Here is a 23,781-nt window from a genome sequence, read left to right as displayed (position 1 = left end):
TGATGTGTTTTTTCTTGCACGACGTGTGTCGTCCCTTGCCTTATCGTTTATCCGATAAGCAAAAAATAGGGCTTATCGAAATAATAGTTGGTAGGCTTTTTCCAATACAAAGACAGACAGAGAGACTTTGCGCCGAAATTCCTCTTTGTCTATTCGAGTGTTCAATCAGCAGCTGCAGACAACCAACAGCATTCTTCATAAAAAGATACAATGGCTGCCATAGGCTCCCTCGTTTTCTGTACTGACTGCGGAAATCTTCTTCCGGCTACCCAAGGCTCGGAGAAGAACTCGCTGCAGTGCGAATGCTGCGATGCTTGGAACAAAGGTTTGCGACGACCACACTCATCCCAAACTCGATATGTACAAGAACTAACCCATTGGTTTGCGCGTAGACACTGGCTCGAAAGTCATCGTCACGCAGTCCAAGCCGTCAGACTTTCCGTCTTTCCTGCGGCAAAAATTGCAGTCCAACGTCCAAGCTGTAGAGAGGCACAAGCTTAAAACCTCGAGCACAGTGCAAGAACGGTGCCCCAAGTGCGGACGAGAAGAAGTCACATATACCAATGTGCAGCTCCGTAGTGCTGATGAAGGCTCAACACTCATTTACAACTGTGAATGCGGTCACTCGTTCGTGCCATCCTCCTCCCACTGATGTTGCATCAATACTTCCTACTAACTTCCATTTTACCAGGTGGCACGAGAACAATTAGAATGTTTTTGGTATTGCTTTTTTTCGGCAGGCTATTCTATTTTATATAAAGCATTTACTTTTCTTATGCAGAAGCACTTGCTGCTTCCGGTATTAGAGCATATTCAGCGTTACCACTTTGCTCATACTCTGCCATATCCAATGCAACGATCACGCTTTCTCGGACGACCTTCTCTTTATCGTGAAGGAATCGCTTCAGCGTCTCCTCGACGCCCTCTTCCTCCCCGAGACTTCCAAGCGCCTCGGCAGCTTCATGACGAACCATACTAGCCTCCTCGGAGTTGCTCAAAGCAGCCGTAAGAGCAGGAATAGAAGCGGGGTGCGACAACTGTCCAAAGACGAAAGCAATTTCGTGGCGGAACAACGCAGAAGAGTCGGCAAATCCTTTTGCCAAGGCAAGCACGGCAGGGACGGCGGTCGCACAGTCGGGCGGTGAGGCCAGGTCGCGCAGGGCAAACATGGCGCGGTAGCGCATAAAGAGAGGCTGTGTAGTATCCATAAGTTGCTTGCCCAGCTGTTCGACATTCTTTTCCGATTCAGGCAGGGGCGGCGCGGGATCAATCGAGGCAAAATCACTAAAATTCTTGATTAGAAACGTGAAAAATAACCATCATGGACATGGTCAGGCACTAGTGACCAACCTCTGTCGTAATTTTTCTTGCTTGCGCGTCTCTGAATTCTCCCACTCTATCCGATCGATGGCGATCTCGCAAGTCTCAGTGATGACAACGTCTTCGCCCTCGCGATCGCGGAAGTATTTCAGCAGCTCCAAATTATCGGGTTTACCAAGCGCGCCCAGAGCCTCAGCGGCTTCATGTCTGCACATGGGGTCCTCCTTCAGATCTGAGAGCACATCTCGCAACGGCTGAATCGCCGCATCGTTGGCGGTCTGTCCGAGGCAGTAAGCCAGCTCGTGCTTCAGTAGGGCCGACGGCGACGCAAACGCAGCTGCGATGGCCTCGATGGCGGCCACAGCAGCGGCAGGCTCTCCAGTTCGCGCAACGTGCTTGAGCGAGAAGAGGGCTCGGAACCGGACTGGTAGCGGGGTGGCTTCAGAGCAGAGGCTCTCCCGTAGGCTCGGAACGGTAGCGTCTGCCATGTTAGAAACGGTAACTTGTCGATTTCACCGTCGGCAGGGGGAAAGCTGAAATACTGGCAATGCGAAATTTGAGGGCGGTTTAGCGACGATTGCCCCTCCAAGTCATGCGGCGGCCCTCGTCGTAACTCCGTAGCCAAGAAAGAAAAATTTAGGTGGGGTGATACGCGATAAGAATGCATCCCGCCGCGAGTCGGGGCATCACGCGATGAAATGCTTTATCTAGAAGATTAAGATCCAGCTCTTCATCCAACCATGGGAAGTGGATAACCACTTCAATAGGTTCCATGGTCTAACGGTTATGACTGCGGATTCTGATTCCGCCAGCGAGGGTTCGACTCCCCCTGGAACCTAGTCAACTCAGATCTTTTTTTTTTTTTGATATTAACTGCAGTTAATAATGATGTTTTGCTGCAAATCGGCAAGCTCGATTAATCGCGTCTTTTATTTTAGAGCTGGGTATATGTGTTCTGTTACCAAGTCCGAACAGCTGGGAGACAATGCTTCGGGTTTGTCTTTCTTCTTTCCCTGGTAGCAGCTGTAAACAGACAGGCCAGAAGCTACCCTAGACAATATCAAGATCGCACCCCGTCGCAAGGTTCGTACGCGGTTGTATTGTACAGTGGTCCGGCAAACATGTGTATTTAAAGCAGTGAATTGTCTACCGTGATGGGCTAAATTATTTGGGTAATTCTCTTCCCAAAAGGGAGCAGGTCGCACTAGTCGTGGTGTCTCCGAATCGGACCACCCACATTATTAAGCCTCAACCACGAGACAAAGCCACGCTCCTTCTGTCAGACTTCGCCCGTTACAACCACAACATCGCCGCAGCCTCTTCAACCGCCCAGAACAAACGTTGTGATGGCACCGTCCCTCGAGGAGCCAGAGCCAGTATCCGACGTCCTCGCCAACCCCATCAAACAAAAGCCACAACTCGTCGCCCCGGAGCCGGAGCACTGTCCCGGACCGGAGTCGCAGCAGGCAGGCCAAGCCGACTCTTGCGCCGGCTGTCCCAACCAGGCCATCTGCGCATCAGCACCAAAGGGCCCAGACCCAGACATCCCCCTCATATCGGCACGCCTCGAAAATGTCAAGCACAAGATCCTCGTGCTCAGCGGCAAGGGCGGGGTGGGCAAGAGCACATTCACGTCGCTGCTCGCGCATGCCTTTGCGACCAACCCGGACAGCAACGTGGGCGTCATGGACACGGACATTTGCGGGCCCAGCATCCCCAAGATGATGGGGGTGGAGGACGAGACGATTCACGTCAGCGGCTCCGGCTGGTCGCCGGTGTGGGTGATGGATAATTTGGGCGTGATGAGCATCCAGTTCATGTTGCCGAATCGAGATGATGCTGTCATCTGGAGGGGCCCCAAGAAGAATGGCCTGATTAAGCAGTTTCTCAAAGACGTGGAATGGGGCGAGCTGGACTTCTTGCTGGTCGATACGCCGCCGGGCACGAGCGACGAGCACCTGAGCGTCAACTCCTTCTTGAAGGAGAGCGGGATTGATGGCGCGGTCGTGGTGACGACACCGCAGGAGGTCTCGCTGCTGGATGTACGGAAGGAGATTGACTTTTGCCGCAAGGCGGGCATCAGGATACTGGGACTGGCGGAGAACATGAGCGGGTTCGTGTGTCCCAACTGCAAGGGCGAGAGTCAAATATTCAGACCTACCACGGGTGGCGGGAAAGGGTTGGCAGAGGAGATGGGGATTCCGTTCCTCGGCGCTGTGCCTTTGGACCCGAGGATCCGGATGGCCTGCGATTACGGAGAGAGCTATTTTGATTCATTCCCGGACAGCCCGGCTTGTTTGGCGTTTAAACAGGTGGTGAAGAGGGTTGCGAGCCAACTGGGCTTGGATACAACCAACGTATTACCTGACGAATAGAACCATGACATAGATTGATGATGTATGCAAATAATACTCCCTGAAATGATATTACAAAACCCTATTATTACCTTTTCTCTTCTTCTTTTACATGCTGATTCACGTGATGAAAGCATTTGTGATGGATATGGATATGGATTGCTTTTGCTAGGCTATTTGCTAGCCAGCTTTTCGGGAACCTCTTCAAGATCCTCCGCGGACTCGATATCAATGACGCTGCCCGCCTCGCTCGTGCTTCGCATCAACTCTTTTGCGCCGGCGTACAGCATTCTCACCTCAGCATTGCAGGTTATTGGAAGATAGTATAGCAACACGTAGGGTACTGAGAGTCGTCCATCGGACTTTGAGGTGTATTAGTTATTAGTCAGAGCTCTACCCTCATGGTGAAACACGCCGGGATGAAGAAGCGTACCGTTGTAATGGGATAGCTGAGCAGAACAAACCGCGGCGTGTGGTCTGGCAAGTCCTCAGCAACCTCCTTGAGAGACTTGTAGACTCGCGCTTCGTCGTAGTCGTCGAGGGCTTGTCGGATCTCGTGTGTGTTCTTATCAATCATATCTACCGACGCCATGTCAGCCGGTCGAGGGCAAATCCCAGGATGCTCGGCGCAAACGGGCGATGCGTACAGATAACAGCCTGGGGATCCTTGGCCCTCGATGTGGTCAGTCGGAACTTGCGCAGGTGTTCCTTGGTTTCACCGGAAAAGGTGTACAGTCTCGATTCGGAGGCCTTTGAAGCGGGGTGAATTGCATCAGCAGGCCTTGATCTCGAGGCAACGGAGCAACGGAGGAGCAAAGCGTAAAGTGCGCCATACCATGATAAAATGCTGGCCGCAAGTGAATGCCAGAGGAGCTCGATGCCACCAAGCGGTCTGGTTCGAGAAAAGGCGCAGCAGATGTTTCCTCTGCCCCGCGGAGCAATGTCGCAACGACTACAGCCTCCAACAACAAGCTGGAGATGACGAAAGAGCTTTAGCCCCGCCATGCCAGTGAGCTGACCGGAGCTTTGCGATGTTGGTGCACGGCAAAGTCGACGCCCCACATGTCCCGGCTGTCCACGCTCAGTGCTGCCTTCGGAGCAGCAACTCAACCAAGTTGCCGTCCACATGCGCGCATATTCCGCCTCTGCTTCAGCCACCGACACCAAACAGCTCAAGTTGCATCTCGCCGCGGCATCCGCTGGCGTCGCGTCACAAGCAAAATACTAGAACCAGTCGAGGCCAATTGCTGGGACCGGTCAACTGGGGTCAACTGGGGTCAACTGGTCTGAAAACCCCAGGGCTGCAGGTGCTGGCCGTCTCAGAGACCAAAAAACGGGACAAGCACGTCAATAACTGAATGGCTACTTTCAACAGCCCAATCATCCCGTTTCCAGCATCATTGCAAACAAGGCGCCCTTCAGAACCTCCATGTTGTCGCGAGTATCTCAGCTAGCGAGACATTTGGCAGCCCCATCGCCGTCACTTGTTCAGGTAAGTCGGCGTCCGTCGGCGGCGGCGCTTTCGAGAATGGCCACGACGTCTCAGGACAAGAGCACGCGCACCATTCACAGTGCTGCGTGTTTGATTATTGGAGACGAAGTTTTGGGCGGAAAGGTATGACGTGACCTTGCTGCACTTGAATGCTCACCATGGCGAGTCTTTTGATGCTGACGCTGGCAGACTGTTGATGTACGTCATTTACATATATATGTGGTCTGAGGCGGGCGGCCTTCGGTGCTACCAGTGAACCGCATCGACAATCCCCTACAGTGGTGACTGACCTGAGCAGACCAATTCGGCCTATCTGGCCAAGTGGTGCTTCTCGCTTGGAATTGTGAGGTTTTTCACTTTGTTGTCTTGGTAGACGGACCTCTTGGGGCTAATTGGGGACCAGAGCTTGAAACGCGTGGAAGTCATTGAAGACGATGAGGGCGAAATCATGGAAGCGGTCCGCCGCATGAGTGATCGCTATGATTTTGTCGTCACCAGGTCAGTCTTTTCTTCGCCCTAGTCAGAACTGATAGTGACTGGTAGCTTGGCTTAGCGGCGGTATTGGACCAACGTAAGTGACCCGACACCTTTATGCCTACGAGTCATCGTGGGTGTGCGACTGACGTTTATACCCTCTAGACACGATGACATCACATACCAATCCATTGCCAAGGCGTTTGACTTGCCATTGAAGCTGCATGACGAAGCGTTTCAGAAAATGAAAGTGCTTTCCAGACCCGACACACTCACGCCAAATTTTGATTGGGCAACCGACTCTCCAGCGCTGCAGGCCAAATTACGAATGGTCAGGCTGCCGACAGACGAGAGCCGAGACTTGAAGAGCCAGTTCCTCTTTGTGTCGGACAACCTGTGGGTTCCTATTTCGGTTGTGAATGGGAACATCCATATATTGCCTGGTGTTCCCTCCCTGTGTGAGTTCCAACTCAATACCTGCCAAATTGGAGTTTCTCTAACGCCATTGTATAGTTCAGGCGTTGCTCGACGGAATGAAACCATTTATACTCCCCAGACTGGTAGATCCTGAAGGCAAGGGAACCTGCCGAATCTTGATTTCTACGCCAATGCCGGAAAGCGCCGTGGCGGCCTATCTTACAGAACTGGCGGCCAGGGTTGAAGCCAAAGGTGTCAAAGTTGGAAGCTATCCTAGGTGGGGCAAGAAGCGCAACACCGTCACGCTTGTCGGCAGGTAAGCAGTCACTTGTTCAATCGTTGCACTTCTGGGCGTGGAATGAGGGATCGGACTGGCACACCGCCGTCGGCTTGCCCACTATGTGCTCCTTGCGGCCGGGTTCGCAAGATGGAAGTTTGCTCATCGAAGTGGCCTTGCTAATTCATTTGCCAAATAGGGATCAAGCATTCCTCGAAAGTTTAGTTGCCGAGGTTGAGGAGAATGTGCAGGGGCGTCGTGTTAGTCAAGAGGATGAAGCAGATGATCTTTAAGAGTTGCAGAAGCGGCTGTTACTCTTGAACACTACATCTAGACGGGGCACGAATATAACAACATATGGCTCTTTAGAGGCGTTAAAATCAAGTCATTTTACATAACATGACAGGTAGCACATGACACCGTTGTATAGTCGCAGCGTCTGTCAGCTCTTGGTACCGCAAGAAACTGTTTCCAGTAAGCCAATATAAGCTTAAATGGCGGTTTTCGCCGTCTAGACACGAGTCATATTCCTAGCTTGAAACCCAGATGATCTTGCCCCTTTAGTATTTGCGGAGATGATTGTTAGGAAGACCGATCGCCGTGTGAGGGATGTCTTTGTGGTATCCGCACCGCGGACTTTGATTATAGTTTCTAAGGCAATACCCAGAAGAGATGGCCTTGGATATGGAGCATTTCGTGCCATATTGCGGGTGCTATGACCGAAGGAAGAAACTAGCTGCGATGGCATCAGCCCTTAAACTTAATTGTTCTTCCTTGGCTTTGGCTCTGTTCCAACCACAGAGCTTCATACTTGTTCCGACTTCCGAAGTTTTGGGACTATGCTTGTTTGTGTGACGTCGCCAAAGAATACAACATACTCAAAGCTCCGAAGATTTTGCCGATCTTCACCGATTCGGGACTTAGGCTTGGCCAATCGCTTGCAGCCACCAGCCAGCCAGCCCCCCGCCCCCCTTTTCCGCAGAGCGGTTCCAAGAACAACGCCGGTAGATGGCTTCGTGATCCCCGGGAAAACCAGCGACATATGTACATAAATACGTAAAGAGCCGCAGTGGGGGCTCTGATAGACTATGTATGTACATAGCTATGAGGCTACTCCGTATAGACCAATGTGTTGCTAACCGGTGATGTAATACCCAGGCAGGTTAACAATCTGCTTGATTGGTGCTGTATGAGGGAACATTCAACTTGGGTCACCGCAGCATGTCACCGCAGCATGTGCTGTATGTACCCTTGACACGGGCATGTTCACCACGCGCGACGTTTAGAGACAGAAATTCTGGCTGTTGGAAAACCCGACAAGACAGCGACGTAATAACCATTCAGCTGGGTAAGATCGAAACCAGCTTACGGAGTAATGAAATGTCCTTTCCAATGGTGATTTATAAGGCAAGTCCTGATATCTCATCCGCGTCCGACCCAGGCGGCATTACTCCGTAGATGTCGTACAAAGATCCACCGCTTGGCTGGTTTTCTATGTACAGGCCAATGGTGGTGTTTGTGCTACTCTAATATCGGCAGTAAGTTGGTTATCGTTTTTTGTACGGAGTAGTCCATACAAAGTGCTCCGTACGGATTACACCATAAATTATAAAGAAATAGACGGAAATACGGAGTACATACGTACGTACACAGCAGGGATGATCTTAACTGGGAGCCTGGGCAAATTTGATGCCCACAATACTATGGATTCCAGTAGTAGTAGTACTCCGTACTCCATAGTATTCCTCCGTAGATGCGGATGGAGCATACCTTGGCGTTTATTCCTTGTTTTCCCTGAGGGTCCGAGGGTGTCATGCCATGTTCGATGGGAGTGGATGCGGTAGTGGGCTGGCCAGGGTAAGCTCAAATGTGAAGTGTGGAGAGCGTCATTCTAGAAGCTCCAAGGCTTGGGTTAGCTCGATGGGTCGGTCCTGTATTTTCCGTCTGGCGATTATTGGCTTTCATGTTGAATTGTGCTGTCCTGCAAGAGACTAACAAAGCTGTTTATTGGCATGTTTGTTGGCCCAAAAATTTTTTCCCATTTGCACCAGTGGCCACTCGGCTGACGGACACGGTTCTTTAGGTGGAGAAATCGAGCAATCATCGAGACATTTGATGTATTCCCTCAGCCCCGGCCCGATTCAGCAAGCCACGACTTGATTTGCAGTTGTTGCAGGGTCGAGTTAGTGCGTGATCATGAGATGTCACCACTCATCGCGGCCAAAAGGTGATGAAGCGGCTGAATGACCTGATGAAGTGTCAATGCCCAGAAGGTGTTGCGATACCAATCCCATGGGCCTTGATGCGTTTCCGCACTGATTTTCCCGCGAGGTACGGAGTACCTACCATCCGCAGAGGCAATAGCTAAGCCCTTCCTGGACCTGCAGTACGCTAATTGAATCAACGATGTTGTAAATTCGGCCAAGACCTCACGATCGAGCACTCGCTGTGTGCGTAGTGTGTGACTCTGCCGCTGTGTAATTTATCACACTTGCTGACTGGGTTCTGGCTGCAACGGCACCTAACACGGGATGGAAACCGTCACCCTCCCCCATTGAAACCCCTAACGATATTCGAACTTGAAGCGGCCCTATGTCATATATCCCAACCAAACACTCCGAAATCATGTTTGCTTTTCGGTTCTAGATTGTCTTCCTCTACGCCATCGGCTATCATATGTCCGCACCACTTGGGCAGACCTGCAGACACGAGAGTACAGGCGAGAAATTAAGTAGGCATGAGTGTGACAAGACGTCCATCTGACAAGCTGGGTGAAGAAAGTCATCCGTAATCAGCCAGGCCGGGAATGTACTGTATTGTAGTCCGTACAAAGTTGATGATCGGTGCCTGACATGCGGCCGGCCAGACGATGTCAGGGGTACTGCTAACACGGAAACGCAGGCCAGAACTCTAGATGAAAGTGTGCGCGAAGCGGGTATGCATTCGATACGCGCTCAGTTGACACCCGAGATTTGACAATATGCAGGTCTCTCTTACGACCTGATGCAAACACCCTCAGGTTCTCCTATCATGGCCGCATACCAGGTGGGTTATTATCTCTCAAGCTGATGGGCGACTCGTCACCTTCTAGGTCCATGATCGTGGCGTTGCTGCCAAATACCAGGCGATTTTGCCCTTGCAGTCGGTGGAGCGAATGATTACTCCGTAGAGTCACTCCAAAAAAGAAGCTGGGGTACCGCAACAAATGGGCGACAAGCACGGACCTTCAGGTAGTAGCAGAGAATATTTGATTGATGAAGCCATTTCCAGTTATGATGTGTTTTGTTCCAGCATCGCTGACCCCTACCCGTGAAGAGGGACAGTGGCCGTGATTGCGGTAATGAGATGAGATATGTAATAATGGGTAATAGCGTACGGAATAGCGTCTAAGCATCCGCACGAACCACCTGTTCTGTGGCAGTGATGTGCTAATGCCCAGCTGTGAACAAATCAGAATATTTGGAGGAGTTGGAGAGCTCGGCATCAACCCTGGTGGTGTTCGGTTCAGAGTAGGTAAAGTACTCTGTAATCCGTCAATAAATACCTTGTTTGAAAGTACCAACTTTAGTGGCGTGCAGTCGAGCTCGCGCCCAGCACTGGAGCCCTTTGCACCTGCCAACATTGAACCGTCGACATGTCAAGTGCTGGGCGATGGATGGGTCATTACAAAGGCAGGAGCTAACCTGATAGGTAGCCTGGTAAAACCAGACCCCACATGTGCAGTTGGACGAGCTGCTGGATATCTGGAATCGCCAAATATGTCCATTGACGCCATCCCTCATGATGTAGGCGCATTGTTCCGACTCCCGACTCCCGAGTCTTCCTGCGCGAGGATAATCTTACCGCTTCGGAAAGCTTCAACGCAAAACAACATAAAGCAGGGAATGCCGGTTTTGACGGGAACGGAACAAAAGGCATCCGATCAAACAGTCTCAGACAAGACAGACATGCCAGGTCTCAGCACTATGGATGTGGCACATAGTCGATTGATTGGCGGGCGCGTGAGTATGTATTTTACTTGTTCAAAACAAACACTGATGCTGCTCATAGCAATGGCTTCCCAAGAAGATCTATCTCTCCTTATGGTACCTCAAAAGCACGACTTTGCGAAGCAGACTCCTGATTGTAAACAAGGCGCTCGCGGAAAGCATGGACTATCGGCTCTGGCACGTTAGAGTAGCCGCGGAGTTCATGTGTATTATGCTATGACACAAGGTACTTCGTATTACACGCTTATGCAACAACTATCGCCTTTTATTATTACTACTCCCTTTACACTCTCTTCCAGCGTGACCCCGATATTCAGTAGTAATGCGAGCTTCAAGTTTAGGACTTATGGAAGATGTGGGAGGGGAAAGACATTTTGGGCTGCCCCTAAGCACCAGCCAGGGGACCATGACAAAAACTCCACCATCCCAGGTTCAGTCTCTTTCTTCAAGACGCTAATTTGGCGAGTCTTTATTCCCAATGAAGAGTAGACACGGAGTACCAGTACTACGACGTACTAGTTGTCCTCGTTGTGTCCTTGCTGTCTCGGCATCAAAGCCTGCCTCTTCCATTGGATGTGACTTTGTTGATACAAAGCATCGTCGCATTGTGTACGTAGTATCGGGTAGAGTACGGAGTGCGGAACGCGGAGCATGTACGGAGTATCGTAGCATACATATGTTGCGCGCCGCCAAGTTGCAGGTACGATTCTCAGCTTTTGGTTTTATTGTATGATGTGCTGATATGCTTCTAGATCTAGCCTGGCGCCCGCATGTTTGCATGCATCGTGCATATTTGCATCAAGTCATTTGGGCTTCAATTGTCACGGCCTAATTGACGACATACATACATAAGTACATACCTAGTAGGTACGGAGTACATGAAGCAAGTTCCTCATCAAACTCTCGTGCTCCGTGTATTACTACAATAAATAGGGAGACCTCTTAATAGGTGTTGTGGGGAGGTCTCTCGCCGCCCGGGAAATATGCGCTCTATTCGGCAAGTCTCCGGTAAGACGGGATCCTCTTTGAAATATTACGTTCCATACGGAGTACTCCATATCTATATTTCACGAAGAGTACATAGATCACCAACCTGGCGCGATATTTGGAACTGAGCGACTGGGGACGTATGAAGTGGAAGAAGCCCACAATGAGAGCATGTAGCCCATGTTAAGATTGGCGACCCTCGTTGGTGTGATGAAAAAAAGGAAGACCTTGGGGGAGCGCAGCGAGCTGGCTCTGTGCCTGACACAGGAACAAAAAAAGATGGCTTGCCGCAGGTCCGGCAGACCTCGCCAACACCCAAGCAAGCCCAAGCAGGCACCACATTGGACCAGACCAGATCTACCCGTCGACAGCCAAGCTCTTCAAAATCTTACCCACGGGCACACACTTCAACTGTTCTGATCCTCCGTACGAGATGCTAGAGCATGCATGAAACGCCGTTCCGTCGGGGCATCATGCATGCAGTTGCCATCAAAGGGCTGAACCCAAAACACCAAACCATGGTTGCTCTCCCCTCAGCTTCATGCCGACGCCCTCCCCAGACGCCAACATGGAATAGAGGCGGTCGTTCGAAGCTTGCGCACCCGAAAAGAAGCTTCAATGTTGCGGCGGCCAGCCTCTCGTCTATCATGGTCCAATCCTAGGCCTGGCGAGGGATTGGTGCTCCACAGGCTAGGAAACAATCCGCCACTAGGGCAAGGACAAGGACCCCTTCCTTTCCTTCAGGTTCTACTCCGTACTTACGGAGTACAGGTAAAGTCGATTCTCTCGACCCTTTTTTGAGATGAGGGTTCCGGTTTCTGGTTGCTGGGGCACAGAGCTATCCTTTCCATGCCGCCCCTTGTGGTGACTGTGTGGTGATGGCTACCCATCCCCTCTGGTGTGCGAAGGCTCCAATACGGTATCTGTAGGGATGTGTATCCAATCAGAAGCTATACTCTTAAAGGTACATATATCTACTAGTAAATTATATAATAATATAAGTACCTATAAGGAAGCTTACTACAAATCACTACATTATAATCCACTAAGATTTAGACTGCTATAAGGTCACTAGAGGTCACTAGTTGCCTACAAGGGTGATATGGGGCCCGCGACCTCACTGGAGCCTTCGCACACCAGAGGGGATTGACTTCTTCTAGCTATCTATCTACCCCCCTACCTACTTAAGTACCTACCTCGGTAGGTACCTAGTAGTAGGTAATAGGTACTGGGTCGCCAGCCTTCACGTTTGGGATGCCCCGGGGACCTGCCTGTAGGTATGTAAGACGAGACGGCTGTATATTTCCTGATAACTTCTGGAGAACCTGGTCAATAAACAGAGGAGGTGGCGGACCTGTTGGCATGCCCAATGTACGGAGTAGCTCGAGGAAGTTGACTCGAAAAAAGAGACCTTCTGGTACTACGGAGTACAGACGGTGGCTTCTTGTGGGTAGAGGGTTCGAGAGGGTGCGTCCTGGTGATGGATGAATCGATCGACGAGGTACTCCAGACGCTGCACTTAGAGTTAGCCATTGGAGTATTTGAAGTTTCACTCCGTAGATGCTTGCCCCGTCCTAGCAAAAACATGGCGCAATCTTTTTTGATCGCATCGTGTGGCCGGCCTTCCCGGTCTTATGTGATGGTTGAGCATTGAGGGCACAGACCGGCCGAATGTTTGACTGATAGTACAACAGAGTTTGACTGAGTCCCCGGTCCATGGCTATCATTGAATGGATGCCTTCTTTGCCAAGACGCTGCACATGCAAAGGTCGAGGGCGATGAAAACAGCCGTGCCATCAACGCGGGGAGCACAGGACATGACTACTTACCTAGGTAAGTATGTATGTAGGTAGAGAGTACGAATTACTAGAACATCTGCGTGCCTGGATAAAGAGGAACTGCAAATAGGCCGACTCGGGGTGCTTGGTCGCACACTGGTACAATGAATGGCTCGGTCAAGAAAGCAGTCCCGTGCAACCTGTGCTGATATTCTTTATTTTATTTTCAAAATTCTTTGCAGGCCAAAAAGGACCAGCCCATGACGGGACGACGGGGTCATGCAATACTTTTAGCCCTTATGCTTCCACGCGAACATTTGGAGCTCCCTGGCTGCTTCTACATATGTAGTATTGACCAGACATGGACTCCATTTGTTAAGGAGAAAAAGGCAAATCCCTCTCCCGCCCAGGCCACCTTCCCTGCGATTTGATCAAATACTCGCCACTTGCCTCCACATGTGCACCCCCCCGATCTCCAGTGCTTGAAGTGCCAGGCTCAAGTCAAGTGCTCCCAACCACCCCCTGGGTCCCCGGCCGCTCCCCCGTCTGGTTCAAGGTGTTCTAGTCAATAACAACGGCCCATCACTTGCATCCACTCGAGCAGTACCTGGTTGCTAGGGCTAGGCATTACGGAGTATGTATGTGCGTACGGAGTACGGAGTACTTGCTCTACAATGTTAATGTTGTATTGTAATACAATCTCGATAATGGAGAAGGGAGTAGGAAGAACTGCACATATGATATGCGAGTGCCAGTTTGTCCAAGGCCAACTGCTTTTGAGAGGGCGGCAGGCGACATGAAGCGTGAGAAAGAGAGAGAGCCGCGGAATTGCGCCGGCGCGAATCGAACGACGAGTGAGCCTGCGGCCGAACATCTGGAAGCATTGAATAGCAGCAGCGCTCGCGTAAGCGCTAGGTAACCTCTAGGTACCCGAGGGCAGGCTGCATTGCATAAGGTACCAGACATCTACCTACCTCTCAGTACTTAAGTAAGTAGGGACTTGAGTACTTAAGTACTTATCCGGCAGGCAGGTACTCCATCCTCCGTCCATATCTGGGGCCAAACACACACACTTGCGGGCATGCACATTTGGGCCGACCGAGGACGGACATCAATTCATAGAGGCTGGAGTGCATGGTCAAGATTGTCCCTGGCTTGGACCTCGACCCGCCTTGCCTCTCCATGTCCACGAGCCACCACCCGACCCCCCGGCCACACCAGACATACCATTGACCGCATACCACCATACCACCACATCACCACCACCAACCACGTTAAGCCGGCCCCAGCCAGGGTCCAAGTCGAGGTCTCGCGCACCCACGCCAGCACACGCACCCTGCCACCAATCACTTGGGGCCCATCGTCCGCCATCCTCCGTCCTCCACTTGCGGTTCCAGTCTGGTTCCAGTTCCAGTTCCAGTCCCAGTTCCGCATTCTCCATCCTGGGTTATCTTTGTCCTTCATCTTTCCCAGCTATTTTCGGCCTCGACAACATCGTCGTTCGCCTCGTCACCCAGCCGTTGCCGCTGTGCTGTGCATCGCTCTCTTGGTTTTCTCTTCCGTCTCTGACCCTCAATTCCGCTGCCGAGTCGCTCAACTCTCTCCGTTGACTGCGCGCTTTGTCTGTCGCTGCTATTCAGCACGGCCCCTTACTTCGTCTTACGACATACACCAAGCCTTCCTTCGCGAAACCCCCCCTCCCCTCCTATTTTTGATTTCGCGCAAGCCGCCCTTGGCCAGGAAATCCCCATCTTCACTCACAATGGCTGCGTCCACCAAGGTATGCTGGCTCTGCTCGACCAATCCGTCCAAAGATGCCCCCGTCTTGCCTTTGCCTCTCGTCTACCCACCATCCTGTTGGGCTAGCTCTGTTTCCCTAATTGTCGACCCCTTCGATGCCGTTTCGTTATATTTTACAAGTCACACACACGACGACGTATAGTTCATGCAGTCTTCTGACAAGTTACTTTGCGAAATTAGTTTTTGAGAGAGTACAAACTCGTCGTCGTCGGTGGCGGCGGTGTTGGTAAATCTTGTTTGACCATCCAATTGATTCAAAGTCATTTCGTCGACGAATATGACCCTACGATCGAAGGTGCGTCCCAGTCGACGACAGGCTCTGCGCCATCGCTTTTCTCTTCCTCATTGGAATGCTCCCGGTCGTGTCAGAAAATTCTAATGTAGCCGGTTATCACAGATTCATATAGAAAGCAATGTGTTATCGATGACGAGGTCGCCCTTCTCGATGTTTTGGATACCGCAGGTCAGGAGGAATACAGTGCTATGCGCGAGCAATACATGAGAACCGGCGAGGGTTTTTTGTTGGTCTACTCAATCACATCTCGACAAAGCTTCGAGGAAATCACCACCTTCCAGCAACAAATCTTGCGAGTCAAGGACAAGGATTATTTCCCCATGGTTGTAGTAGGCAACAAGTGTGATCTGGAAGGCGAGCGGGAGGTAACCAGGCAAGGTACGTACTTGATGCATATATTTGAGCATATTTGTATATGCAATGCAAACGCTGTGCTCTCTGCCCTCGGACCTATCTGGGACTGGCTGCTGATTCTTCATTTTGAAATATATAGAGGGCGAGGCTTTGGCGCGATCCTTTAACTGCAAATTCATCGAGACTTCGGCAAAGTCGCGAATCAATGTTGACAAAGCGTTCTACGATATTGTTAGAGAGATCCGAAGATACAACCGCGAAATGCAAGGTTATTCGACTGGCAGCGGCGGCGGTTCAGGGGTAAACGGCCCCCCCAAGCCCATGGACATGGAGGACGGCGAGAAGGAGGCCGGCTGCTGTGGCAAGTGTGTCATTATGTGAGGGACGAAGCAGAGAGAGCTGTTGTGATGATAAGAGGACGGTGGAGAGGGTTGATTTTTGATTTATACAGCAGTTGGCTGGGTCGACGCCCACTGCAGCAATCGGGCGACCACATCAAAAAAGTAACACCTGTGGAAGACAGGGAGTTTCATATTCACTATCTCTTTGGCTTTTAAGCAAAAAAACAAAAAACTCTCAGGGACCACAAAGCACAGCAACGGCTGTGATACCATTGTGGCGGATTGCCAGGACGGATGAGAAAAATATTTTCACTGCATCGGACGAGGAGTCGGGTTCGGACTTGGTTGCATGCACACGCTTTCTTTGACGGACTTTCGGACGGCTTGTACAAAAACCATGATGCCATTCGAGAACGACGAGGATTATTGGCAATCCAGCTGTGCGGCATTGTTTTGTCTTTTTCAGCGTAACATGACTACTGATAGCCACGCACTATACTTTTTTTTTTTTTTTTTTGGAGATGCCACGGGCTAAGAATCTCATTGTCCATCCAACGATTCCCGGCTGCGAGATTTTCAAGGGCCAATGAACGTCAGGGCAGAAGGTAGACGAGAAGCCAGCTTGCGCAAATGAAAAGGGGCACAAGACACAGAAAAATGGCGAGAAGGTTGCATGAATCTGTTCATGTTGGGGGCCCAGGAAAACATAATACCAAGACGGACACAGAAAAGAACAGGGACATTGTTATTGCACATGCAATTCAGCAGAGGCTTCGCGAGGGTTGTTAACACCCGCCTTGGTGTTGCTGGATAAGGGATGAAGTTGATCTGATATTGCTACTGTTTTATTCTCCTCCTCATTTCCTCTCCCCCCGCCTCTATTCCTCTTACTGCTCTTGATCCTTCTGTCATGTCTAATCTTGTCCTTGGTCCTTGCATGGCCTTTTATGTTTGTTTGTTTCCTGAGTGGATTTTCTTTTACCCGATAATGGGTTGGTTCTTGTGATCATATTACTTCGAGTATATCCCCCCTTTCCCCCAAACTATTGGTCAAGTAACATGTAATTCATTTTTCAATTTTTCCTGTCTGGAAATTCTCATGACGCCTTCTCACTCTATGGGTGTCTACTCCCCCCAACGCCAGGACAAATATATTTGCTGAACCTCTATGTTGTGTCTGTCTATGATGTGCTGGGCTATGCCATGCTACTGTGGATACATTGCTACATGTATACAATGGACATGCATATGCAGCTGCATACCGTGGTGATAAATGCCATGCTGATTTGCGCTCGTTGTCTTCTTTTGCTCCGCGCTGCGCTGTCCATGTATGTACTACACACTCGTGTCCCGTGTTCCCTGTCCCGTGTCGCGTGTGCGATTCCCGTTTCCCGTGCCTGGCTCCTTCCTATTGGTACTCTTTTTTCTTTCCGTTTCTTGCTTATTCCCTTTTCTTTTCTCGCCTCAATCTACTTAGTAGTCAAGAGCACACCGTCTCAATGGAATTTTCCTACTCGCCCCGGCTTCGTTGCTGTACTCGGGGTACCTTGCCCAGGCAGCATACCCTCGTCCACCTCGTGGCTTGTCCGTGTCTGGCTCCTCTCAGCTGCATTTCCCCTGCGTCGAATTCCAGGGATGGTGACCGGTGGGCGTGCAAGTTGGGAGAAAATCCAACATCACGACCCCAGGGGGAAATATGATCTCGGATGCAACTCCCAAATCTCGCCAGCTCACCGATCTGCACGCGAGGTCTGGCCATGCGGCCTGGGCTCACCATATAAGCCGCCATTCGTTTCCCCTTACCTCTCGTTCGCCTGCACTGGCGAGTCTTCAGCCAGCTCACTCCAATCAGCCCCGGTCCTTTGATGGCACCGGGTCAGGATCAAAAACTCGCTTTATGATCAAGGCCCCAGTCTGACACTGACGCTACAGGAAACCAGCTAAACCAGCCACCAATTATTGCGTTCTTCTTTGGCTGGTTGAGGACCAGTCCGCCACATACAAGACATGCCCACGACACTGTCTCTTCCGTTGACGTCCCATCCGCGGAAAGGAGTTCGTGGTATGATGGTGAAGGGTTGGCCATGTCCTTCGGGTGGTGCACGAGACATACTGGGCATAGGTCTTGTTCACCCTCCCCGATTCGCCACTCCGTCATCCTGTTGGATTGATACATGGCGTAGCGTGCGTACTTGACTCGATGATCCAGACACAGATGCGAGTCGAAGATGTTGGGACCGCAAGTGCATCCAGTAATAGGATGCTCAACAGGGCAAAAATTCATACCCCGGCTGTTGACGGCTAGACTTCCAAGGAAAGTGGTGTTGTTCGTGAACCGGCAGCCCCAGACGTCCTTTGCACCGAGCAAGTACATGTCACTGAGGGATCCCCCAATGACGCGACTGTGGCAAGAATTGCAAAAGTAGGCACGCATGGCTACGATGTCGAGCTTGGTCATCCTGCTTGGGCTTTTCGACAAAAGGCCATTGTCGTGTAGTGCGCAAGACTCACAAACTGAATGGGGGATGTTGCCGTGCTCAATATCTTGACAAACTCTTCCGGTCAAGCCAGTACACATTTTCGTTTGTTCCCTGCATGAGAAACGCTGGGGTGGCATGGTGACCGAGCTGGAAGCAGTGCCGCGAATGCCGCGAATGCCGCGGAAGACTTGATTGATGGGGGAATGGCGGACAAGAGAACCGTTCATGATGCTGAATAGGCCGAAATTCGTCGATCCATTGCGGTTTTGCCAAAAGTCATCCCATATGGCTTTTTCACAGGGCGGCCTAGTTTGGAAGCAGCGCAACTCTACCCAGCGACTTGATTGATTGTCGTATACATCGAGTGAGTTGTTGTGGTACTCGTGGTAACGCTCCGAGTCGGACAAGGTAAGACGAAGCTGGGTTCCCCCCGAAAGAAGGTTGCTTGGTATCGTCACGAATGTGGCATTGTTGGCTACATTTGGAGTTGTGCTGACCATGTAGGCATCAACAGCGCCGCTTCCAGTCTGATCACGCTCGCCGGTGATGTTGAAGGTTGGCTCTGTAACTGGCATTATCTGTAGGTCCTCCTCTCCGTCAGCCAACTCCTCGACGAGTGTAGTTGTATCTGGAGCTCCTGCACCAGTATTCATAAACTTTGACTTCATATAGGCTTTGGAAACGATTTCCATGTCTCTATTCTTTGCATAGCCCGTTCTGTTGCACTGCGGTGTCCATTCTGGCCAGCGTTTCACCATCCACGTCCTGAGTTGGTCAAGTGTGATGTCATCTACATTGACGCCGTAAAGCTCACCACCAGGAGCTCCATTCGGAGGCGCGCCCCGAGCGATCAATGCCAATCTCATTCTTTGCGTTTCGGCGACAAGGACTTGCTTGTTCTGCTTAAGAACCTCGCCCTTTCTCTTGGCGACTGTTTTGAAGGCATAGCGCGCGAACGGCGGGCCGATGTAGTGCTCAATCTGCGCTCCGTCCTTCTCGTCATCCACGCCTCCCGGCCCGTAGCCCATACTCAAGTAGTACAGCGGCCCCGGCTTCACCATCATGTTCTCGCCGTGGTTGATGCGGCGATTCAAGCAGTTCAGCGTGCGCGAGGCTCCAGGTTGCCACTCGTCGCACATGTGCCCTTCGCCGCTGAAGAAGCAAGAGTCGCAGGGTCGTTGGCGATCGCAGTTTCTGCCCGTGGCCTCGCACCGGGCGCACCGGGCAAAGGGGCAGAAGTTGCCGATGCCAACCCTGCTGAGGTCAAAGAGCGGGTAGATCTTGTTCTCGTCGTTCAAGTCGCGGCACACCATGCCCGTCTGCCAGCACCAGTTGCAGGCGTACTCGGCGTACTTTGCCGACGCCCGGCAGTGACGCTTCTGGGCGTGGCACTGTCTGCACTGAGGCCTCGTCACGATGTCCTTGTCGCCTCTCAATTCCACCCATCCGCCGCCCAGATCGGCCTTGCTCGACCACTCGGTAGGCAGCTCCAAGCGAACGGGATGGCCAACCAGCATACCGCCGTCAAAGCAGGACATGTTGCCCTCCTTGCACTGGAGGCAGGGCTCACGAGTATCTCCGGGCCCTCCCATATCGCGCGAGTCCAACCAGCTGCAGACCTGGACGCCCCTTTCCTTGTCAGGCCTGCTCTTGCAAATGTCACACTCGCGTCGAAACCACTTCTGTCTTCCCCTTTGGAGATTCGGCTTGGGGCCCATTTGTCTTTCGACCTCGTGGCCCCAGCCCAAGTTGGCGTCGCCCGTCATCGCCTTGACCATGCAGAGCTCCGACTCGCTGTCCTTGGTCTTCAGGCAGTTTGTACATCGTAGCTGCAGCCAAGGATCGGCATCACAACGGCTGTCTTTCACCTTTTTGTTGTCTTTGCACGCCTCGCAGGCGATGGGCTTGGGGTAGTTGACTGGGTGGGAGTCCGAGTAGCGTTTGAACACTTCTAGCTCTGGGTGCTGACCCGAACGGACACATTTATAATTCAGGTCTCTCGTTTTGTATCTGTGGTTGGCACACGCGAGACATTCATGGACCAAGCCATCGATGATTTGCCTATCGCACGCCGGGATGCTGCCATCTGGATTGAGTGGGAGCTTGAGGCAGAAATCGCAGGCCAGGTTGTCGGCACCGCTCTCCTGCTTTACGGCAAGTCGTTGGTCCAGGACGGCATACTTGTCTTGAACTTCGTCTTCGGATCCGTCCATTTGGACCTCGATAATGCTGTCACTGTCCTCGTCGCCCCCCGTGTCTTGATTGTTGGTGGTCTTGGCACGCTTTGACGGACCGGCGGCGGGAGAGTTGCTGCGCCGTCTCTTTCTGTGCCAGGTCGACATGCCCATTCGGCCGTCCATCTTGACGGATTTCGTGACGCGGAGAAAGTAAAAAGTGACCCAAAGATGGGACACAGCGAGTCTCGGGTGCTTCACAAGCTAAGTGATTGCTCCCCTCAGTTTACGGTATGGGCAAAACCCAGTTCTAGCCAAGGAGAAGCAAGCGCTGGGCATGAAAAGCAGAATGCTGAGAGTAATAAGAATGACGGAAAGAAGATTGTTGTTGTTGAAAGTCACTTCTAAGAAGCCCAAGGACGGCGATGAGAGTTAATATATTTACGGATTCAGGCGCCATGGATGCCGTCCATTGTGCCTGTGCCTGTGCCTGTGCCTGTGCCTGTGCCTGACTAGTGATTCTTTGGACTATTATACCAACTGGCCATGAACGAGCAGATGGATGGCTGTTTAGCTTGAACAAGGTCTACATAGGATGGTCTATGAAGTGAAACAACGCCTATATCCGTGCTAACAAAAGGGTCTTTTTGTGTAACCGCGAAAGAAACCAGACGAGATAGCCGAGCAGTGATATGAAAGAGCCGCACATCGAAATAGGAAACACAGGGCAGCAGTAGACTTGAACACGACAAAGAAGTTTAGGCGAAGAAGACGGCAGTCTTGCACGCATAGGGTCTTTTTTTTCGCGTTTGGCCTATAGGAACAATGAATCCTTTTTTTGTTACAGACTGTTGGTGTAACCCAGCCAGGAGCGGCTTGTGCATTTCATCCTTTCTCCAGGACAATGCCGTGAGTGAGATGGAAAAGACGAAGCGAGAATCTACATAGTCCTGCTTCTTATTCACACCTGCAAACATTCTTTCACTTCTCTACGGTCCTCTCTGTCCATGGCAAAACACCACTTTTTGTCTTCGCCCCTCTCCCTTTCAGCAGCTCGCCTCCGTCACAGACGTCCCTCTTAGATCATGGCTCTCCCGCCGAATGCCTTTTTCGCTTTCACCGTGTTCTTTCTCGCCCGTGATTCCCTTCCATCCCGCAGCCCAGGACGACCTCGCTCTTGGCGTCGAATCCATCAAACCCGTTCTTTATACACGCGGAGAACAGACACGACGACACCCGTGGTCGGTCAGGATGCGTCGGCAAACCACGCGGCCTCTTTGACGCCCAAACCCACGATTGCCCACCCCTTGGCGCAGATACCACCGCGCCCACCCCCCGCCGGGGGCTGGTGCCTGCGAACCCATTCCCGAACGAGGGAGGGGCTGCTGCCGTGATTGAAGCCTCTGAAGCGCCCTCATAGTCCTTTGCATCGAGTTGGAATCGTGGCGGCGGCGGCGGCGTCGAAGCGGTCCCAGGAGGCGAGTTCGGCCTGGGGCCCTCATTGCTTGCGGCTCAGACCGCCGGCCAACCCTGAAGCCCGGCTCTTTGTCTCGGGCATCCACTTATATATACAATGCTGAAAATACATGCCGAGCGTACGCGAGTCACAGGAGAAGAAAGCTGCCATGTTTGTACGCGAGGCCACGGCCCCCCGTGTGGTGTCTTTTCATCGGGGGGCAGCGCCTCACGGGAGAGAGGGCGCCCCTGGCACACACTGCGAATTGAATGTAGACTTTGAAAACATAGAATCGTCCGAGACGGGTGGGTAGACCTCGTCGTTTACTTGTGGCGAGCAAATCCCCATGTTCATATAGCTGCTAGATACTAGATACTAGCTACTGGGTAGTAGGTGCGAATGACGCCTCTGACAAGAGAGAGTCACAGGCTTGGTTCTCACCCACCAGCCCTCTGAATAGCCCGGCGCTGAATCGGCAATGTGAATCGGCAATGTGAATCCTTTTTTGTTGCCCGCCACATGATTGATGTATTTCACATGCGAGTGTCTCACCCGGAAACAATCCTCGTCCATGTTTGTCTCCCTTTCACCTCTCCGGTAGGCAGTCTAGTAGTAGCAAGCAGTCCGGTGAATAGTCAGCACCGCCTATCACTCAGCTTAGACGGTAAAAAATCCCATTTCCCTCGGCTTTGTCATCTTCTACTCTGTCGACGAACTCGTGAATCTTCCAACCCCCTTCCTTTGGTGCGCGGCCCGCGGACAAGACAAACGCTGCCATTCTTTGCTTTTCATCACCCGGCTCCAATTCGAATTGTCGTTCGTGTTCTGTGTATTGCCATGTCCTCCTGCCCTCTTTCTTTCATTTATTCATTCATTCATTCTTCTTTCATGTATATAATTCTCATCATGGACGGATTCGTTGCCGGGCGTGAATGCCGTGAGCCCACCAGAAGTGCAGTCTCGAGAGGTCACAACAGACATCCAGAGAAACCATCTAGCAACCCGACAACTAGGCACGCTGCGTTTCAGATACCACCCAAAGAGAGAGAAAAAGAAAAAAAGACCATCGGGTCCAAATTTCTCAGCGGGAACAACGGTGTAGGCTGACTACCCAACGACCGACGGGAGGCCCATTGGCCGCCTGTACAGTCAACAGTCGCGACTTGCGAGAGGCATTGACCGCCGACAAGACGCGTGGAGAGAGCCGTCAAGCTAAACATAGCGTGTGGCTGCGACAGCTCCATGGTCCTGACTGAACTCCTGGCTTTGGAGTCCACCAGAGTTCAAAATCGGGCTTGTCTAGGCACACACTCTCGGCAGCGCGTTGGCCAAACCAACAAAGACGTATCAAACGGTGGCGCCCGCAGGCTGAGACGGACATGGACGTAAAAGAGATTTATAATCACCCGACACATATCGACCGAGTCGAGCCAGCAACAGGTCAAGCGCACCCAAAGAAACGTACCCGGCCCAGGTGAACTTGTTCTTCTCTTCATCTACGCTCTCTCAAAGTCCTCCGTCACAATTCTCTAAAATAGCACACGCTCGCCTTTTGCCACCAATATGACTCCCAAAAATTATTGCCTTCCATTCACCGACAATGCTTCCAAAAATCATGCTACTACTCCCAATATCTCTATTCCATCGAAGCCTTCGCGCCACAGCCGCTGACGGCTCATGCCCACGGGCGTATTGACTAGGTCCAACAACCGCTTGACTCCTCGCCCGTCAATTTCCACTCCAATTTCGAAATATTAAGGGCTTCTGGACGCCCTAGTTTTTGCCTGGTATCT

At 51.7% G+C, this 23,781-nt stretch overlaps 7 protein-coding genes and 1 non-coding gene across 8 annotated transcripts; 4 read left to right on the top strand and 4 right to left on the bottom strand.

Annotated features, from left to right (window-relative positions):
- Nucleotides 1-210: 210 nt before the first annotated feature.
- Nucleotides 211-710, top strand: RPA12 (DNA-directed RNA polymerase I subunit RPA12; the record flags this gene model as incomplete). The annotated part of the gene is made up of 3 exons (XM_066129893.1): nucleotides 211-325; nucleotides 393-627; nucleotides 692-710. The coding sequence occupies 3 exons, from the start codon at nucleotides 211-213 to the stop codon at nucleotides 708-710; spliced, it is 369 nt and encodes a 122-aa protein (XP_065985627.1).
- Nucleotides 711-773: 63 nt separating this feature from the next.
- On the bottom strand, nucleotides 774-1,808 carry LIA1 (Deoxyhypusine hydroxylase; the record flags this gene model as incomplete). Its single annotated transcript, XM_014692837.1, has 2 exons — nucleotides 774-1,284; nucleotides 1,351-1,808. The coding sequence occupies 2 exons, from the start codon at nucleotides 1,806-1,808 to the stop codon at nucleotides 774-776; spliced, it is 969 nt and encodes a 322-aa protein (XP_014548323.1).
- Nucleotides 1,809-2,086: 278 nt separating this feature from the next.
- G6M90_tRNA00000029 lies at nucleotides 2,087-2,158 on the bottom strand. Its single transcript has one exon. It is a non-coding gene; the product is annotated as a tRNA-Gln (tRNA).
- Nucleotides 2,159-2,666: 508 nt separating this feature from the next.
- NBP35 (Cytosolic Fe-S cluster assembly factor NBP35) lies at nucleotides 2,667-3,695 on the top strand (the record flags this gene model as incomplete). Its single annotated transcript, XM_014692838.1, has 1 exon — nucleotides 2,667-3,695. One exon carries the CDS (start codon nucleotides 2,667-2,669, stop codon nucleotides 3,693-3,695), a length of 1,029 nt encoding a protein of 342 aa, XP_014548324.1.
- Nucleotides 3,696-3,847: 152 nt separating this feature from the next.
- AIM7 lies at nucleotides 3,848-4,512 on the bottom strand (the record flags this gene model as incomplete). Its single annotated transcript, XM_066129892.1, has 4 exons — nucleotides 3,848-4,036; nucleotides 4,108-4,253; nucleotides 4,322-4,424; nucleotides 4,510-4,512. 4 exons carry the CDS (start codon nucleotides 4,510-4,512, stop codon nucleotides 3,848-3,850), a joined length of 441 nt encoding a protein of 146 aa, XP_065985874.1.
- Nucleotides 4,513-5,202: 690 nt separating this feature from the next.
- On the top strand, nucleotides 5,203-6,627 carry G6M90_00g022280 (uncharacterized protein; the record flags this gene model as incomplete). The annotated part of the gene is made up of 8 exons (XM_066129891.1): nucleotides 5,203-5,289; nucleotides 5,356-5,364; nucleotides 5,465-5,509; nucleotides 5,570-5,664; nucleotides 5,720-5,737; nucleotides 5,806-6,098; nucleotides 6,154-6,373; nucleotides 6,534-6,627. The coding sequence occupies 8 exons, from the start codon at nucleotides 5,203-5,205 to the stop codon at nucleotides 6,625-6,627; spliced, it is 861 nt and encodes a 286-aa protein (XP_065985576.1).
- Nucleotides 6,628-14,850: 8,223 nt separating this feature from the next.
- Nucleotides 14,851-15,918, top strand: RAS (Ras-like protein; the record flags this gene model as incomplete). The annotated part of the gene is made up of 4 exons (XM_014692841.1): nucleotides 14,851-14,868; nucleotides 15,069-15,183; nucleotides 15,286-15,561; nucleotides 15,677-15,918. The coding sequence occupies 4 exons, from the start codon at nucleotides 14,851-14,853 to the stop codon at nucleotides 15,916-15,918; spliced, it is 651 nt and encodes a 216-aa protein (XP_014548327.1).
- A 1,842-nt stretch (nucleotides 15,919-17,760) lies between these two features.
- Nucleotides 17,761-20,718, bottom strand: G6M90_00g022260 (uncharacterized protein; the record flags this gene model as incomplete). Its single annotated transcript, XM_014692842.1, has 1 exon — nucleotides 17,761-20,718. One exon carries the CDS (start codon nucleotides 20,716-20,718, stop codon nucleotides 17,761-17,763), a length of 2,958 nt encoding a protein of 985 aa, XP_014548328.1.
- Between the last annotated feature and the right edge of the window lie 3,063 nt (nucleotides 20,719-23,781).

The sequence above is a fragment of the Metarhizium brunneum genome, chromosome 1, assembly GCF_013426205.1.
Source record: "Metarhizium brunneum chromosome 1, complete sequence".
Classification (NCBI taxonomy): domain Eukaryota; kingdom Fungi; phylum Ascomycota; class Sordariomycetes; order Hypocreales; family Clavicipitaceae; genus Metarhizium; species Metarhizium brunneum.
The sequence above is the reverse complement of the archived record's forward strand: the minus strand, read 5'-3'. Positions and strand labels throughout refer to the sequence as shown.